Below are 19,368 nucleotides of genomic sequence, written 5' to 3' on the forward strand. Positions count from 1 at the left end.
ATCTAAACGGAGACCTGTGATGAGCAGAATCCCCCAGGGACTGCTGCTACTTAACATTGTGGTCAGAGACACGGACAGGGGGACTGAGCAAGTTTGCTGACAACACCGAGCTGTGTGGTCCAGTAAACAAAGCCGGAGGGCAAGGATGCCATCCAGAAGGACCTTGACAGGCTGGAGAGGTGGGCCCAAAGCCAGCCTCATGAAGTTCAACAAAGTGCAAAGCCCTGCACCTGGGTCAGGGCAATCCCAAGTATAAATACAGGCTCACTGATGAGTAGATTGAGAGCTGCCCTGCCGAGAAGCACTTGGGGGTGCTGGTTGATGAGGTGCTTGACATGAGCTGGCAACGTGTGCTGGCAACTCCAAAAGCCAACCGTACCCTGGGCTGTGTCAAAAGATGTGGGGATAGCAGGTCAAGGGAGGTGATTCTGCCGCTCTGCCCTTCTCTTGTGAAGCCCCACCTGGACTATTGTGTTCACCTCTGTAGGCCCCAACATAAGAAGGATGTGGATCTGTTGAAGAGGGTCCAGAGGAGTGTCACAAAGATGGTTAGAGGGCTGAACCATCTCCCCTACTGGGACAAGCTACAAGAGTTGGGGTTGTTCAGCCTGGAGAAAAGCAGCTTTTGGGTAGACCTTACAGTGGCATTCCAGTACCTGAAGGGGGCCTACAGGAAAGCTGGGAAGGGGCTGTTTACAAGGGCTTGTGGTGACAGGACAAGGGCCAATGGTTTTAAGATAAAGCAGGGTAGATTTAGATTGGATATTAGGAAGAAGGTATTTACCATGAGGGTGGTGAGACACTGAAACTGGCTGCCCAGAGGAATTGTGGACACCGCATCCCTGTAAGTGTTCAGGGCCAGGCTGGATGAGGCTTTGAGCAACCTGGTCTAGTGGAAGTTGTCCCTGCCCACGGCAGGGGTGTTGAAAGTAGATGATCTTTAAGGTCCCTTCCAACTCAAGCCATTCTATGATCGGATATCAGATATTCCTGAGAGGGTTGCTTTTCCTTATTTGTACTTATGAAGGCTACATGCACTTGGAAGTACAGATTATTAAAAAGAATGGTTGCTTCATGACAAGAAACAGCAATGGAAATTAACAAGACTCCTCAAAGATGGCATTTGCACCAATGCCTGAAACAAGGACGTCTAGACATCCTTGTTTTCATGCCATCCAACGTAAAGCACAAAAAAAAAAAAAAAAATCCCAAAGAACAAACCCCAAGCTCATCTCCATTCAGACACACCTGCAGAAAGTACATGTAGAGATCTTATTGTCAAGCCAGTAGAGAAGCAACGTAGTCTGCAAAATAATTTAGTGGAAAGTCAGCCTTTTTACACTGCTTTCTTGCCTTAGGTGCTCTACTGGTAGGAACACAATAGCTTTGTCATAGGTCTGTCCTATGCCCAAACAGGGCTTCTACAGCTGCACAGACACTTTCTAAAGGAAGAACCATCAGGGCAGTAATACAGAGAGAAAAAAAAGTTGGCTTCTATTAGTTTAAAGCTTAGAGTCTCAATGGTACACAATACAACAAAGTGTCCTATTGCAAATATGCTTTCCACAGTACATGCCTTTTCTCTCTCCATAGACCAACTCCACCAGGCTGAAATGTTACTAGTATATACTGGGAAGTTTTACTGTGTGCTCAGTTTCTCCTAGAAGAGGGGAGACAAAGAAAATGAATAAGGAGTCCCACAGTACAAGCCTGTAGAAAGGAGGAACAGAAAACTCTCTCCTTATTCTGAACACCGCTCACACAGAGCTAGAGCAGGGCTTTCATCCTTATCTTCCTAGTTTTCAAACCTGCATGCAAGATTTACACATTTTTCTCAAAAGAATTTTGCAGAAGTCAACTCAGGGTGAAATTTGGACTTGTAAACAGTGATAAAAGCAATGAGAAATAGAAGGCTTACATCAGTGGTGTAATGTGGTGACTCAACAGCACCAGAAGGGACTTACGTACCTACCTAATGCAAATTACAAATATGATAATCAGCATTGCCAGTTTTGTTTGTGGGCAAAGGAATGATCATTTTTAAATGGTAAAACAAAACGAAAGGATTAAAAAGAATTGGTTTATTTTAGGTAAAGCCACAAAAGCAGCTAAACAGAGCTAAAGGAAATGTCTGGGACAAAAAGCCTTTTAAAGGCAACAGGAGCTTTTGAAAGAATTTCTGCCAACTAGGAGAAATTGTTACAAGATCTGCTGGAGAATGAGTGAAGAAATCTGGGGATTCTTGTTCCTATTCCCTCCATGTTCATTATTCAATCTCCTCCACTATGATAAACCCTGGATTAACTGTACACTGCACACAAGCAAGCGACAAAAGCCTTCAGAGCAGAGATGGAAGGAATGAGCAGTTTGAAAGAGAAAACAAGAATCTCACAAAACAATAAAGCCATAAACTGGCAATCAGTAAAGTGTCTACCATTTATTAGCCCTAAATTATGGATGTATCCTGAAGGTTTCTTGTAACTCAGATCACACACAATTTCAGGTTTGCCTTCAGACTGGGTAACAGCTGGGCATACTCCACTCCAGCACACTCTTCCCTACCAGGAGGCAAAGATATAAATCTTGAAAGCAGTAGAAGTCTTTAAATCTTTTTTGAGGGGGGGTATAAAGAACATTTAGATCTCACATTTATATGACTGCCATGAAACATCACTAGACAAAGACTTGAGATGCTTCACAAAGGACGCACCTGTCAGAGCACAGCCTGAGAACCTGGTTTTGACACAGTTTTTAGGATTGGGATGCCACCCTCTTATCCAGACAAAAAGAGCATAACCTCACCTGAGATTTCTTTTTGTGAATGTGAATATCACCACCATCGGAGCGTGTGCACACAGCACACGTCACCACATAATCCAGCTAAAACAGACACCAGACAGAGAAATACAGGGTTAGAATCAGAAAACCAGAATATTCATGCACATGAAGCAGGGCACACTCTGTCTTAATTTTTTTAGCTGTTTAGCTAAATGGTAAGATGTTCTGGTATTGCTGTTTTCTCTGCTATACTGAAACTCCTACAATTTTCAAGCTTGTGTTTATTAACACAGTGATACCGAAATCTTTTGCGGAGATGCTTGCTGAGGTGCCTCACCTATGGGTAAAGAAACTCCAGTTGATACTGTTTAACGCTAGCATGCTGGTCAGCTGGGGAATAAGCATGACACACACAAGTACACTTTAATGTAGAAATAGAAAATATATCCTCCCTTCAAAAAGAGAGAAACAGAAGCACAAATGAACACAAGCAACATATTAGAGAGGTGAGACGGCATTAACCTAGCCTGTCAAACAACCTGAAAAAAACTTGTAAGTAGCAAGTATAGCTGTGGACAGCAACGCCCAGCTGTAACACCATCTCTGAATCCTGACTGCAACAAATGTATTGTTTTATTCAGCAACAAAGGTGCAGAGAAGTTCTGCAATGAGACTTTTAGGGGGAAGGAGAGAGAATTAAAACCATTTATTTTCCAGGATGTGCGTAATGAACCAGCAGTCTGAGATCATCATCACTAACTCCTAAGGGATCTCAGGTGACTACAGTAATGTTTAACTTCCCTAAGTGCCAATGTAACATATGCAATAACTAAACAACTTGTGAGTTAATTAAAGAAATAACTTGTTCCGGCTTCATGTTCTCACCACCACCACAAAAGCTTTACTAAAGTTCTGATGTCAAGAGCAGTGAACTCCCAGTATAATGCATGACAGCTTTACATTCTGCATTTCCATTTAGCAGTTCGCTCTCTCACCTAACCTTAACCCTGCACCAGTACTGTGAACTATTAGTGAAATACTTCCTGTTTAACAGTCTCCTTCACTCTCAAAAGCTATTAAATTTGACAAAGCCTTCCATATTGAAAATAAATCATTACGTGGCATAAAATTTGGCCCAGCTTTACTGGAGATATTTAAGTTTTTTTGAGGAAAGTTATTAGGACTCTACCAAAAATAATAAGCATCTCAGTTTATGTTCATTTAGAGTCTGAAAAGCGAAACTGAAGCAATTGTTTTCTGTATACCCAGAAATGTTCAAATCCCTCAAGCTAGGCAGGAAAGGGGACAGATCAAAGCCTACCCTGAAACCTCTCTAGCATAAATAATTAGATAAACATCACTGTTACCTTCTGTAGGATGAGGTTCAAGTAGACGCTCTCTTCCCAGTCTATGTCAGGGTCTCCCAGGCCGGGAAGCTTCTTAGAATCTCTCCGGTAAACTTCAACTTCAACCTGCTAAGAAAATATCACATCTCCTTCAAAACTATTAGCTAAAGGTACCTATGTGCATATGTAAAATTGACACTGGGCACTGTATGTTGTGTAGCTAGATGCTGTATTTTTCTCTTAGGATCAGATTTTGCTGACCATGGAAAGTCAGATCAAGTGGAAGACTATGCACAGAAGAAGTGAAGATGGGAGGATAGGGGATGTGAGGGAGGAGAGGTGTGAAAAGCAGGTTTGTGCCTGGGAATCTCAGTTTTCAACAGAAGCTTCATTTATTCATTATGATTGGTGTATTTTGGGAAAAAAATGAAATAAATACATTCTGCCATTCACACATATACGTACTTCTCTCAACACAACCTCTTGGAACCAAACATGTTGCAGGAATAATGCTTAACATTTTCTAGCTGTGATATCTGTTACTGGTTCCCAGATGTGGTGGGAGACTCTGAGAAAATGAAGGCCACTAATTCTTGCCTGACATTCTGGTAACTGCCCTTCTCAATGTTTCACACTGACATGTGAGATTTTCAGTGTATTAAAATCACAGAATCATAGAAAACACCCGGTTGGAATAGAAATAGACCTCAAAGATCATCCAGTCCAACCCCTAACCCAACACTGAAAGGTCAACACTAAACCATGTCCCTAAGCACCAGGTCCACAGGCTGCTTCAACACCTCCAGGGACAGTGACTCCACCACTGCCCTGGGCAGACCATTCCAGTGTTTGAGAACCCTCTCTGTGAAATACTTCCTAACATCCAGCCTGAATCTCCCCTGGGGCAGCCTGAAACCACGTCCTCTAGTTCTGTTGCTTCCCATCAAGGAGAAGAGGCTACCCCCTCCTCACTCCAAGCTCCCTTCAGGCAGTCACAGAGAACAACCGGGTCTCCCCTCAGCCTCCTCTTCTGCAGGCTGAACAACCCCAGCTCCCTCAGACATTCTTTATAGGCCATGTGCTCCAGGCCTTCACCAGGCTTGATGCCCTTCTCTAAACACACTCCAGAACCTCAATGTCCTTCCTATAGTGAGGGGCCCAGAACTGAACATAGTACTCAAGGTGTGGTCTCACCAGTGCTGAGTACAGGGGATGATCACCTCCCTATTCCTGCTGGCCACAGTGTTTCTAATATAAGCCAGGATGCTATTGGCTTTCTTGGCCACCTGAACACACTGCTGACTCATATTTAATTGACTGTACACCAGAACCCCCAGGTCCTTCTCAGAGTCCCAAATAATGCAAGAAAGCAGAAAGAGCTCTACCAAGGCAACTGAGATAAATAAAAAACTTGATAATGAAGTTCAGAGTTAAACAATAGTTTGACACTTTACACACACACACACAAAAATTTGCAGCATGGTTTACCCTCTGAACTGGTCTGTAATACAAAATAGGGTGACAAGCAGCACACCTAACAGATGTCACAGCTATGTGCTACCTTGACAGAGTACCTGGAAAAGCATTTGTTTTCTCTTTGTTGTCGAGTACCTTTCTGAGGGGTTAATACAGCAACACGCTTTAACAGACATTTAAGAAAAAACTTGGAATATTGTGACCAGTTGACATCAGACAGGGCAATCCTGTGCTTTGGAGGGACAGAGGAAAAAAAGGTGGAGTTAATTTGTTAGAAGATAGATTGTCATACAAGTCAGACTGTGTGATTGCAATCAAATGGAGTAAGATTAAGCTCTACAGTAACTCGAAATAAGATTCAGCCCTTTAGTAACTGTGCATTTATTTCAACTCCTCTGGGAAGGATAAAGCTACAAGACTGAAATATTATAAAGGACAGTTAAACAGTACAATATTTCAGAACTGACACTATCATCAGATATCTTGAAATTTGAATGCACTGATTTCTACCATTCATTTTTAAATTTACAACTACCTTTTTAAAATGCCTACAGACTCATATATCATAATTCCTTTGGGTTTATTTCTTTTAAAACCAACCATTACTTTTTCTATTTGCAATATAATAGCACAAGCTAATGAGAGTTAGTGTAAAAAAAAAAAATGTATGAGCAGCTGAGAGAAATAATCTCATTTAAATTCATCTCCAAATAAACAAAGGTGATAGTTGCACTTTGGTGCTCAAGAGCACAAAAACATCACATTCTCAAGATTCCAGAAATACCCTGTGAAACAAAAGCCATCCTGTCTCTGAAAGAAAGGCATAATGAGCAGACTGGGTGACAGTAGGACTGAGTAATTGCAGAGTAAAGCTCCAGCTCTTACACCAGAGTGAGACCACACAGACATGATCTCAGTCTCTTCTCCCTCCACATCCATGGAACCTTCCTTTGAATCCAGGCACAGTTAACAATGAAATTTAAACCTCCATTTACAGAAGTCAGCCAGTCAATTTTTCTGCTGCTGAGACTAACTCATGCTGCTCCTCAACAATTACAAAGCCATTGCACGATTCTTTGATGGAACAGAATAGGGCCTTTCTTTAATCACTTTTTCCTTACGCATTAATTGAGGGTAGGACTCCTGGCCGCTGCAGTCTGTGGGTTAGGGCATGTCGGATCTCTGTGATTTGCTGCCATGGCTGTTTTCAGAGCCCAGTGCTTAAGCACCATTTCAAAGCACACTATTTCAAAGGAAATTAATGTAAGGAATTTAAGGAATTCCATTCCAGGCAATAAACTGCACAGAGCATACAAGTCTGTTCAACAGGACAACTCAGACAGAACAGGAGAGACCTTTTCCCAGAGAGAAAGGACTCTTCAGCCACCAGAAGTGCCAGAAGCAGCACCTCAGAAAGACAGAAAATGGACCTCCAAACACTCTCCAGAGCACTAGCATCTGCTGGTCATGTTTTGCATCTCCTGCTCATGCCCAGGTAAGTGTCTTCAGTGAGCATCAGGGAACAAATCAGCTCTACCTAGCACTAGGGCAACAGTTAGACCAAGAAACCAGCGTTTGCTACAGCTGCCAGTAGTCTCAGATTCCTTGCCTTCTGCATCAACCACAGTATCTGCTTTATAAAACACAACGTGCCCCCACCTAGGTGCACACTGTCTGACTGGTAATATGCTTCACAGTGCAAGACACCCAAGCACAAGTCACTTTTGGAAAAAAAAAAACAAACAAAAACCTCACCCCTTATCTCATAACCACTTCCATCTGCAGCATCTCTCTTACTCATTTTTAAGCAGTTCTTCCAGAAATAGCAAGAAAGGCATCCATAAGGCGTCTTGGCACAAAGTGCTAAATCTGTGTTGGTCAAAACAAACACCACTTTCCAGGGGTTCCATTTCCCATGCATGTGCTGTAGCTCACAAATTCACCTCACCTACCCCCTCTGTTGCCATAATGCTGGACACGGGAAGGTGGCCACACAATATAGATGTGAAATAAATCAATCACTTATAGCAAATAATCCCACTGTCCCTGGCACACTGTGGAGTTTCATGCAGGGCCAAAGACATTGTAAAGACTATGGCTCACTCCATTTTGACCCTGCAGACACTTGTTCAGCATTAGTAAATAAGGGAAGCATCCAAATCGATCAGGAAAAAAAAAACCCAGAAAAACAAACAAACAAAAATACCTCCCAAAAAACCCCAAACATTAAAAAGCCTCACACAAAGAACTTTAAACATAGATTTTCACTGTTCTGTGCATCTTAATCTCTACAGTTTATAATCCGTAAACTGAATTTCTTGGTAGGCTGACCTAATTTGTCCATCTCCCAAGAAAGCCTGCTCAGCATCTGTAGGCTTATCTTCCTGATACTACACATTAGTACTATACAGTACTATACAAATGGCATATGTGCCAAGATTGTAAAACCAAAACCTGAAGCCTCAGAAAGGCACCTTACTCAGGTTCCTCAAGTGGAAAAGAATTGCAGTTGTAAGATCATGGAAATACTGCAGAAATGGCTTCCTTGTGTCACCAAGCCACTTTCTTCATGTAAGTCTCAATCCAAAAATCAAGGGGTAGGTACTGACCTTTCAAGTGAATGTAGGCATTTGGGATTGACAATACAGGAAACAGAAGACTCGTGCCTTGGCTATTCCGACCTCTGAGTGCTCAGACATCAACAAGCAGGAGTGATGTCAAAACCATAATGAGTTCCCAGTAATACAAACCATGATGCGAGTTTGGGTAAGTCAGCATTGTCAGTGCTAAGCACAGCATGTCCTACATGAAGAGAAACACCTGCCCTACCTGCCCTACACAAGTGCTGCTTTATATTTACATAGAAAGCATATGACAAATGCAAGCTTCATTTTTTTAATGTTTATATTTATATAAATGTGTGGGTGTGTGGATAGTTACATATATATATATATGAAATATTAACTATATAATGTATATTAAAATGCAAGATATGATTTCTTAATATACCTCATGCTTTTCATCAGAACATCAGTTTGTGATATTCTGGCCTTAATTCACGTTGTCACATTTGGCTTTCCAGGGTTAAAAAATCATGTGGACTGGAAAACACGCTGGGTTTCAGACAGCTGAGTCCTCCCAAGAAAACGAGTCTGTCTCAGCTGGGAATGCAGGAGACACTGGGTCTTTGTCCAGGTCTGCTGCTGATTCACTTGGCCATGCCTCACCTCTATGCTTGTTTATCTGGCTTTAGATTAGACGTGCCTTCCTCCAAACGTGAAAATGTAGTAATAGAAAAAACAAACAACTTATGTAAAATACTAATTATTTATTCCCAGTGAAATCCAAAAGCCAAGCTGGCTATTTCCTCATTCAAGTCAAGATGATGACCCCTCTACAGTTTCAGTAGGCTGAAATCCATAATGCCATCTTTATAAAGTCTTCATGGGGTTACTGAACTCTAAGGGAGAATTACATCAGCTTGGCAGACCACCTATGTGTTACACACATCTTAACCTGTTAGTTCTTCACAAAACCCAGCTAATTACATTTGACTAGACAGTGCCTGGGAAAACACCTTATTTTGAGAACTCTTTCCAATAATTAATTACCCTTTTGGCTAAGAATGTTCATTTACTTCAGCTGCTTTCTTTTCGCCAGTCCCTTGTTTATGTCATGCTGATTTCCACTATATTAAGAAACTCTTTAATACTCACTTTTGTTTGTGTTCGGTTTTGGTGGTTTGTTTGTTTGGGTTTAGGGGTTTTGTTTGGGGTTTTGGTGGTGTCTGTTTGGGTTTTTTTACTTTTTCTGTTGTTGTTTTGGTTTTGCCATTTGTTAATCTTTCACATAAACCAGACAAAATCAGTTTAGTAGGTCTCTATGCCTTCCAACAGGCCACCTCCACAAAACTTGCTCCTTCTCCATACTCTCAGTATTCCATCAGCACTGGAATTTTCAGATACCAGTACAATGCTGGTGTATATACTCCTACCACTCCCTTTTTCTGCCCAGCAACACAACTACATGATAAATAACTTGCACTCTGTGCCTTGCCTCCTCTTTCCTGAGCCTGTGTGCACTGCTGACACTGAAGTATTGAACTCTAACAATAAATGGATCCAGGTTTCCTAGGGATCAGTCTGTGCAGTCTGATGGTCATGCCCTCATAATTTATGCAGCACCAATGTGTGTGATGTCTGTAAATCTGAAACCACTGTAATTTTGTCATTCCAGTCACTGATTTCTGCAGAACCCCCTTACTAACACATTCATCTATGGTTGCTTCCCCTTTTGCTGGCTCCCTTTTACCACTGCTGCTAGCCAGGACCCCCACCATCATCCTGCAATCTCCTCAGTCCATTTTTTATTGTGATTGGCAAGTAATCTGGCTACCTTCATGCACAGCTCTCACATGCTAGTATGGTGCATCTCTAGGACTTCATGGGCTTTTGTGCCACAATGCTTAGGTATTCTAGAGTGACATTAGAAGTCCTAAAGAGTCTCACAGCTACTTGCATCTTCAGCTGCTTCCACCCACAACACACAACTACTGAAAATTGTGAGGAGTTATCATCTGCTCTAAAAAGAACATCCTAAGTGCAAAGGAGCAACTCATTGCTTAACAGTGATGTACTTTACTCACAGAAATACACCTGTTAGAGATCTACGTATTATAGAAGGCCAATGGTATCCTGGGGTGCATTAAGAAGAATATGTCCAGCAGATTGAGGGAGGCTCTCCTCTCCCTCTACTCTGCCCTGGTGAGACCCCACCTGGAATATCGCACCCAGTTTTGGGCTCCCCAGTTCAGGAGGGACTGGGATCTACTCAGGAGAGTCCAACAGAGGGCTACAAGGATGATCAAGGGACTGGAACACCACGTTATGAGGAAAGGCTGAGAGACCTGAGGCTGCTTAGTCTGGAGAGAAGACTGAGATGGGATCTAATAAATGTATATAAATATCTGAGGGCTGGGTGTCAAGAAGGAAGGGAGAGCCTCTTCTCACTTGTGCCCTGTGATAGGACAAGGGGCAATGGATGTAAACTACAGCACAGGAAGTTCCACCTCAGCATGAGGAAGAACTTCTTTACTGTAGGGGTCATAGAGCACTGGAACAGGCTGCCCAGAGAGGTTGTGGAGTCTCCTTCTCTGGAGACTTTCAAGACCCATCTGGATGCATTCCTGTGTGACCTCTGACAGATCATATAGTCCTGCTTTGGCAGGGGCGTTGGACTCGATCTCTTTCAACCCCTGGCATCCTGTGATCCTGTAATGCAATGCTTCTCCCAGCTGCTTACACAATATCTCACCTGCCTCTCTGTCCTGACTGGGTGGTGTGTAACAGACTGCCCCACAATATCAGCCTTGTGGGCCTTCCCCCTGGTTCTGAGCCATAGACACTCAATCCCATCATCATTACAATTACATCCTAAACATTCACAGCAGTCCTGACCATACAGGACCCCCCCGCCACCTCTTCTTCCTTGTCTATCCCTTCTGAAGAGCTTGTAGCCATTGACTGCAGAGCTCCAGGCATACAAGACATCCCACCACGTTTCTGTGATACACACAGAACACAGACACACACATGCTACAAGCTGAAACACTTCATACAGCACCAGTAGTGCTACTATAGCAAGAAAATGTATGGACGTGAAGGAGAGAGAATTTGTGACTTGATCAGCAGCTTTTTATTAAAACCAACTGGTTAGACAGCAAGAACAAACTTTAGGGCATAATCAGTCATCTTTGGCTCCTTCTGCTACAATCTATTTTTCCCTAGCTTTAGCCAAAACATCAATTCTCATTCCTAAACCTCATCTCTCCAATAACCTGAAAATACAGTACTTTCAACAGAATCTCAAAACCAATATACTTGTAGACTTCTGCATCATCTCCATGACTAATGTCAGCAAGGCCATCATTGACACAAATGCACTTTGGAGGAAGCAATCAAGCTGTAATAAGCTACTGTAATGCTTAGAAGAGGCCTAAAAAAGGCATATTGAGAAAAATCCAGGTCCTCTGATATAAGTGAACCTCCACTGGAATGGAAATCATAGAATGGTTTAGATCTTTAAGATCAATGAGGTCATCAATTGGATGACGAAGGGCATTTAATTGTTCTGAAACAGCAGCATCACAGATCTGTGTCACAAATGATGAAACCTTTGCAATGTCTCTGGCTTTAGCACCTCCTCCATCCAGTTCATTGGAGGAACAAGGCTACCTGCACAGAGAAGGACCTGCCAAAAATCTGTCAAAGAATATCCAAACTTTCCCTGCAGCATGGAGCCACCATTACATCAGTGTTTGTGTCTTTGGGCAAAAACTCCCCACCTACAGACCACTGAGACAGGTCAATCCAGGTCAGTGCCTGATTCCTAATCTACATACTACAGTGCATCAACAACGTGATGCAAAAGAAGGAAAAGACAGTATCCCAGGATCTGCAAGGACTCTTTGGCACAGAAATATGGCATTTTCTCAAAAGAGACCACCATGAATGGCATGGAGGTCGCTCACCTTCCAAGACTTTGCCCTCACATGTACTTAACAAGCTGTAAGAAGTCCTGTACACGGAGAGGTGTTTTGTGTTTCGTAACAGGCTAGTCCTTGTAGAGCACACACCCAGTAAGACAACATGAACTGATTTGAGCAAGTCACCCATGAAAATCCATCTGCTCACCCATCCACTTGGCATTGACAGATCTGTCTTTATGAAATGGGAAGAAAATCAAAGAAGTCTGGTATTCTCTGCAGCATGCAGAGAAGCCCTATGGGAAGGGTGCATCCCCACTTCTGTCACATAGAGAGGGACAAGGACATTGACAACAAATTACATTATAACCCTTCTCCAGAATATTTATATCCAAGATAAAAGGGGACAAACTGTATTTAGCAATGCAACAATGTCCTAAAATGAAAAAGATTCTTTCAGAAGTCATACAGAGCTTTCTTCTTAGGATTATGACTACGGTAACTGTTGAGGACAATGAGAAGAAAGCTCCCCAACACAAAATTCCAGTTCCATTTTCCTTGATACTATTAATTATTCAGAAGTTGCACCTGATCCTCCTGAAGCTCACATCAAGGCAGCATAATGCCCAGTAGCTATGGCAACTTAACACCCACCTTAGCTATAAAACTGAAACAAAGCCCACTGCAATAAAGCAACTGTAAACTGTTTTGTGCAAGAGAGAAAGCGCAGCTACAGACAAAAACATTGATTTTCTAAAAATCTGCTTCAGTACCAATTTCTTAGAATTCTCTCCCCACAACCACTTTGTATAATCAAAGGTCAAACTGAGAGCAGTAAATGATCTAAAAAGCTGACTACAATTTCTGTAGTGTTTCTGTATAAATCAGAACAGCAAGAAGATATCTCAGACTTGCAGAGATCTTGCAGAGATTCCTTCAGAGGGCAAAATGGGACAAGATGCACACCCAACAGTAGTTGTTCACCTGATGCAATTACCTAGGACAGTCTATTGTCTCTTCAGGAAAAGACATGAAGAACTCCTTCCATTTGCTGGCATGAGAAATGCTTAGTGACTGTAACTTCCACTACTCATTCATGACCTGCAGGCAAGAAACTTTGCAACCCAGATCATCCCAAAAGGCAGTATTTATGCCCTAACTCTGCTAAAAGCTGCAGGGTTATTGACATAATGGTGCATATAATGGGAAGGAAACCCAAAATACCTCCTTTAAGTAAATGGGACTTACACAACTGAGCTCCTGCCAAGTTCCACCCATTTTTCAAATGCACTGACCAACTTCAGACAGAGTTGACAGAAGATTCATGGATTGTATCATCATGAAAAATCAGTAATTGGGCACCTCCATGTTACTGCTACTGCTGGAGAAAGACCAAGGAAGTTCCACCTTTTCCTCAGGCCCCACTTGCAATGAACCTCCCACATTACCAGTTACCTTTTACTTTGATAGCGAATGAAAAAGACAGAAAAGGACTACACAGATTGGGAGGTATGGGACATTGCTGGAGGGACACTGAGGACAGAGTGGAGAGATGAGCTGTACTTTGGAACAGCCCAGAGACTACTGCAAGAACGGAGTCACAGGAGACAAAAAGAGAAGCAGGATTAGTCCAAGAGGATCTTTACTAGAAATCAGACGTATCCATAGACCTGGCTGCACTATTCTGCAACTCAGCTTATTTTGTGCAGTATATATTTCCTGAGAATGCAGTTCTTGCCCACTGAAGTGAATGGCAAAATTTTCGGCAACTTCATAGGAGCTGAGATTTCACCTCAAGATTTTCTAAATATTTGTAATTTACACACACATGCCTCAGGGTAAATTTGACATTGATGTATCTACAATAGTCATCGAAATGACAGAGAAACAAGCACATCACTGTAATTAAGATCAAATTCCAAAGAGGAAAAAGTACATTAATATAAAGATTCATTAATATAAAGTCCATTAATATAAAGATTCCCCACATAGGACCTTTTCTTTTAGACTAAAGTCATCTGCTGTATTTACAATTTTTTAATTTACTGTCCTATCACTAAAAGCTACAAACCTTGTAAAGCTTATTAGTCTTCATGGGAGAAATATATAAAGCAACAGTAATGATTTTAACTAAAGTAATAAGTAAAACTAGAAAGAAAACGTGGTTGTACAAAACATTATTTGATATAAAATTACAAAGGGCTGTAAAATATTGCATTTAAAATAACTAGTTTATATTTTGCTGTCACTTAAAGACTCCACTTGCAATTATGAAACTGGACAGCTATACTTGGGAAAAAAATCAACCATTGCAAGGAGAATCCTTAGCATGAATTGATATATGTACCTTCTTTTTTATTATGTTTATTCTTGAGGATTGTTATCAGTTAAGGAGGATAAAGCAGGCAGTGATTTCACCATTACTTGATAAGGTGCAGCATGGTTCTTAGTCACTTAAGTTTGCCTTTTATCAGGCAAAGAGCTAGAAGCATGCTTTCTTTCCACAGTTAATGTGGGATTTTAAAGAGAGGAAGACTACTAGCCCCATTGCTCTCCCTCTTAATGATCAAACAAGAATTAAATCATTCAGAGAATATGATCATAAACTAGATGGCTTGGGAACTTTTTCTTGTGATAACCAAAAGCTTTTAGGGAGATGCTTCCCACACTTGTAAAGGGGAGCAAAGCAGGGCTTTGTTCCTTGAACAAAGCTCTGAGCAAGAGGTGCTTATATTTCTAATCTTGCACCACTTCACTTCAAGAGGACTCTCTTGTACCTTCCATGGACTAATGTACAGTAACTCTGAAAGGTTCAGATTTGGGATAGCAGAGATAACTGTACCTGCAGAGCAGCTGACTTATCACATGTTCACTGAACAAATACAGCTCCAATTTAAGTGTGAGAACAGCAAAGTCAACTCATATGTAGCCTTTAATCCTTCCCATTTCTTTGCCTCTTGATATTCAGTTCTGCAAAGCTATTCCAAATACTCACACGTTTCAGTGCTGCTGTAATTGCTTACAGCCTAACCTTTGTCCTGTCATTTATTGATCTGGTTGCAGATGATGGCTTAATGACATAATACTGCCCTGAGGTCAACATTTTAGTCTGTTTTAGAGTGAAGTGCATGTATTTGTGAAGTACAGCCTCTGAAATTCATGGGACTGAGCCTTGTTTATAACAAACTGTTAAGCTAACACAAACCTGCAGATCATACACACTATATGCTCTGCTGAACTAGTAGCCTGGTGAGGTTTTCATTTCAGGGAGATAAAAGCAGACATTTTTACCGTTTCCAAGGTACAAAGACCAGCCTAGCAGGGCTCTCCTGTCCCTCCAACCCCCCCAGTGACTCAGATATGCTGCATATTATTCATTACAGTTTTATCAGATTGAGGAACTGGCTCTGGCCACCTTTTCCTGCAATGAAGTTTCTCTCTGCCACAGAGAAAAGAGAACTTTCAAATCCACATGTCTCAGGGCTGCCATGTTTCAGTGCAATTGTTATTAAATTCACCTCCGATTCTAGCTTTCTTGTCACCCTATTTGACTGCTTAAGAAGACTTCTTCAGAGACAACAATAAAAAGCAAGTCATTAAAAACGCCCCTGCAGCCCACATCTTCCTGAGTCCAGAGTTTACCAACTGTGACATCATGAGGGTACTTCATCTGTATGCTCACTTTGCCTCAGACACAAATTTACTCTGGAAATAGGACAGAATATGAAAACACCTTCACTCTGAATGCTTGTTAGCCTGCCAAGTATATTTCAGGACATAGACAACTGGGTCCAGTTCTGTGTAGGAAAGAGATGTTCTTGTCACATCCGTGGCAGTACTCCTCTCTCTGCTTTTGTCAAGGAGTCTGCCACAACACACAGGAAATGGAGATGGTTTTGCAATTAAAAAAAAAGGCCCCATCAGCAGAGGCTCTCAAGTAGCAGCTCCTTTATGTTCACGTATTTAGACAGGCAAACGTCAGCAAAACAACGTGAGAAAGCACAGGAATTTCTGAGAAGGCTAATCATAAAAGAAAAGCCAAATCTTTGCACTTAAGATTACAGAATCAACCAGGTTGGAAAAGACCTCCAAAATCATCAAGTCCAACCACTCACCCAACCCTAACTAATCAAGTAGACCATGGCACTAAGTGCCTCATCCAGTCCTTTCTTAAACACCTCCAGGGATGTCCCACCCCACCTCCCTGGGCAGCCCATTCCAATGAGCAGTCTCTCTTTCTGTGAAGAACTTCTTTCTAAGATCAAGCCTAGACTTTTCCCTGCACGGCTTGAGACTGTGTCCTCTTGTTCTGTTGCTGGTTGCCTGGGAGAAGAGACCAACCCCCACCTGACTACAACCACCCTTCAGGTAGTTGTAGACAGCAATAAGGTCTCCTCTGAGCCTCCTCTTCTCCAGGTTAAAATCATAATATCAATCTCAATGCCAGTGTTCCTTCTTCATGTTTCAAAATGAAAGTGATGTGCTTATGCTGTCGTCTGCAGAAGCCACTGTTCCCACTCACTGCAACACCTCCACAAAGAGGGCACATCAGAGGAGCTGAGGCAAAACAACTGTCTCTGTTCTGGCTTGCACATGTTGCAGTCATTGTTTGTTCCCATGTACTATCCATACACAAGGAGAGAATTTATTTGAAAAAAAAAATGCATTTCTCTGGCCATTTGTTTTTTTGGTGAGTTCAGATGGTGATGTGGAACTGCCATGAAGTATACCAAACAGCTCTCCCAGAGATAACCTCTTTGCTCACAAGAAACCCTGCTCTGGAAGGTACAACAGAGACAGAAATGTCAGATTTGGAAAACTTGCATTTCTACTAGATGCTGAGTTCAGGCTGCCAAAGCTTCCAGCCAGACAGATGGTGACAGTGAATTAGAGATTCAGCTATGAAAATCCTGTGATTTTTCACTGGAATTCATGTGCCTAAAGTTGGTTAGCTTTGGAAACTAACTAGTCTTCCACCACAGCCAATATTTGTTGTGTTACAGGTCCACATGCACACAAATGTGCAAACCATAGCTCCTGCTCAGTGCTGTTTCTGAAGCTGCAGCCACAACATCAGTAGCTTAAGGTTTTTGAAGTCTTAACAGCCTTAATGACTCCCTCATGCATCTGGCAGCAATTCTACTCCACACTTATAGAAAGCTGAAAACAACAGGACCGACTCCAAAATCCAGGCAAACTCAGCACAGATACCAACATCATCATAAATTTCTCTCTTTTTACTGCTTCGCCCTACAAATACAACATCCTTTTAAGGTGACAAAGCATGATGCAAGGCTGAAGGGGCTAATATAACCTAGCTCTGCTGATCTATCACTGAAGGTTTTACCTTAGTTTCCCTGCTCAGCCGTTGTCTTTTAAAATCCTTACTATCACCTTCTGTAATCCCATAAGAAAGTAAAGCCTTCTCCCTACAGAAGTTCAGAAGCTTGCAGCTGTAACAAAGCATAATCCTTTAAAAACACCTTTTGCACTGGAAAGAGTCAAGAGATACTAAATTTTGATCTAATACCATTTTAAAAATCAGACACTCAAGTCCAACCACTTTAAACTTTTAAAGCTGTAGTTTTTGGCAATGTGCAGAATCCTTTGTGAGGATCAGCGCTTACCTTTTCCAGTAGGTCACAGCAACTGGTGTGTGAGGCAGCAGCGGAGAGATTTTTTTGAGTCTTGACCTAAAGGTTCATAAAGAACAAGCCAAAGGGATTCCAGCTTAAAAAGCCTACTAAATCCCTTAACCTTGGTGGCAGAGAAGTTTACCATCACTACCAAGGTGTGAGATTTATTACCTCAAGCTGTTGTGACCAAGGTGCATCCAAAATCCTTCTCATACAGCCTCAAAATTGAATAGAACCTCTAATCTCGATCCTGCAAGGGGTTTGCTGCCTATCCTCTACTACACTTCAGCTTAAGCTCAAATGCTATTGCTCAAACTGTTCACCTCCGGTAAGCACAGAAAAAAAATCCAGACAGGAATGACTTTTAATCACACAGCACAGCCATCAAAACCTGAAAACCTTTCAGTCAACTGACACTTGTTTTTAGCTGACATGAATCATCACACCACGGCATGCAAAGGATGTGAACACGCCGCATGACCTCACTGCCTCTGCAAACAAGCATCACCACTGTCAGCATTCAGACAAACAGCCCCTCCCTGCTCAGTCCAGTTCTGTTGTCATTGTCATCAGTCTTACAGAACATTACTGTGCTCAGAGCTCTGCAGATCTTATTTTCATGAATACAAACTAATGCTGTGAGATGCATCAGGAGGAGTGTGGCCAGCAGGTCAAGAGAGGTGATTCTGCCCTGTTATTCTGCTCTTGTGAGACCCCAACTCAAATATTGCATCCAGTTCTGGCATCCCCATCATAAGGAGGACACAGAGCTGTTGGAGCAAGTCCAGGGGCACAAAGATGACCCAAGGGCTAAAGCATCACTACTATGAGGACAATCTGAGGGAGCTGGGTTTTTCAGCCTGGAGAAAACTCTGGGGGGACCTTAGAACTGCCTTCCAATACCTGAAGGGATCCTACAGGAAGTCTGAAGAGGGTCTTCTCATAAGGGTGTCTAGGGAAAGGACAAAGAGGAATGGTTTGAAGTGGAGAGAGAGTAGGTTTAGGCTGGATCTTAGGAAGAAGTTCATCAGTATGAGGGTGGTGAGACTCTAGAATAGGCTGCACAGGGAGGTTATGGATGATCTCTCCCTGGAGGTGTTCAAGGGTGGATTGGATGAGGCCTTGAGCAGCTGAGTCTAGTTGAGAGGTATCCCTGCCCATGACAGGGAGGTTGGAGTAGATCTTCTCTAAGGTCCCTTCCAACTTCAGGCATCCTATGACTCTATGATGTCATAGGACAGCGATTCATGTCACATGTTTCTGCCAGCACTCCTCAGTCAGTCTACAACTGGTAGGCAAATGCAGAGCACATCTACAGTGTCTATATAAGAACTACAATGACCTTGCTTTGCTTTGTATGCCCAAGCTACAAACAGGCCCACTTCTACAATTACCCAATAATCAGCTTCTGCATGGCACAAGGAGAAAATCATCACCAAGACAGTTTGGCACACCCTGGACACAAGGCAGAAGCCAACAGTACAGCTCCAGTTCTAGACCTTCATGGTCCCAAGCAACTCGGAACCTCTTCCCTTCACTTGCCTTTTCTGTTTACCTCTCCCCTTCACCTGCCTTTACCTCAGAGGAGGTAAATGACAACACACAGTTTCGGTGGCAGGGATACTTGCAGTTATATTTGACTTCTATA

At 42.2% G+C, this 19,368-nt stretch overlaps 1 protein-coding gene across 1 annotated transcript in view; it reads right to left on the reverse strand.

The window, feature by feature from the left end:
• KIAA0930 (KIAA0930 ortholog) overlaps positions 1-19,368 on the reverse strand; it is a 70,574-nt gene that overhangs the window by 14,277 nt on the left and 36,929 nt on the right. The window contains exons 3-4 of the mRNA XM_054399832.1: positions 4,146-4,253; positions 2,803-2,880 (exon numbers count right to left, since the gene is read on the reverse strand). Coding sequence (XP_054255807.1) covers positions 2,803-2,880; positions 4,146-4,253 — 186 coding nt within the window. The remainder of the gene's footprint in view (positions 1-2,802; positions 2,881-4,145; positions 4,254-19,368) is intronic.

The sequence above is a fragment of the Indicator indicator genome, chromosome 3 (genome assembly GCF_027791375.1).
Source record: "Indicator indicator isolate 239-I01 chromosome 3, UM_Iind_1.1, whole genome shotgun sequence".
Lineage (NCBI taxonomy): Eukaryota > Metazoa > Chordata > Aves > Piciformes > Indicatoridae > Indicator > Indicator indicator.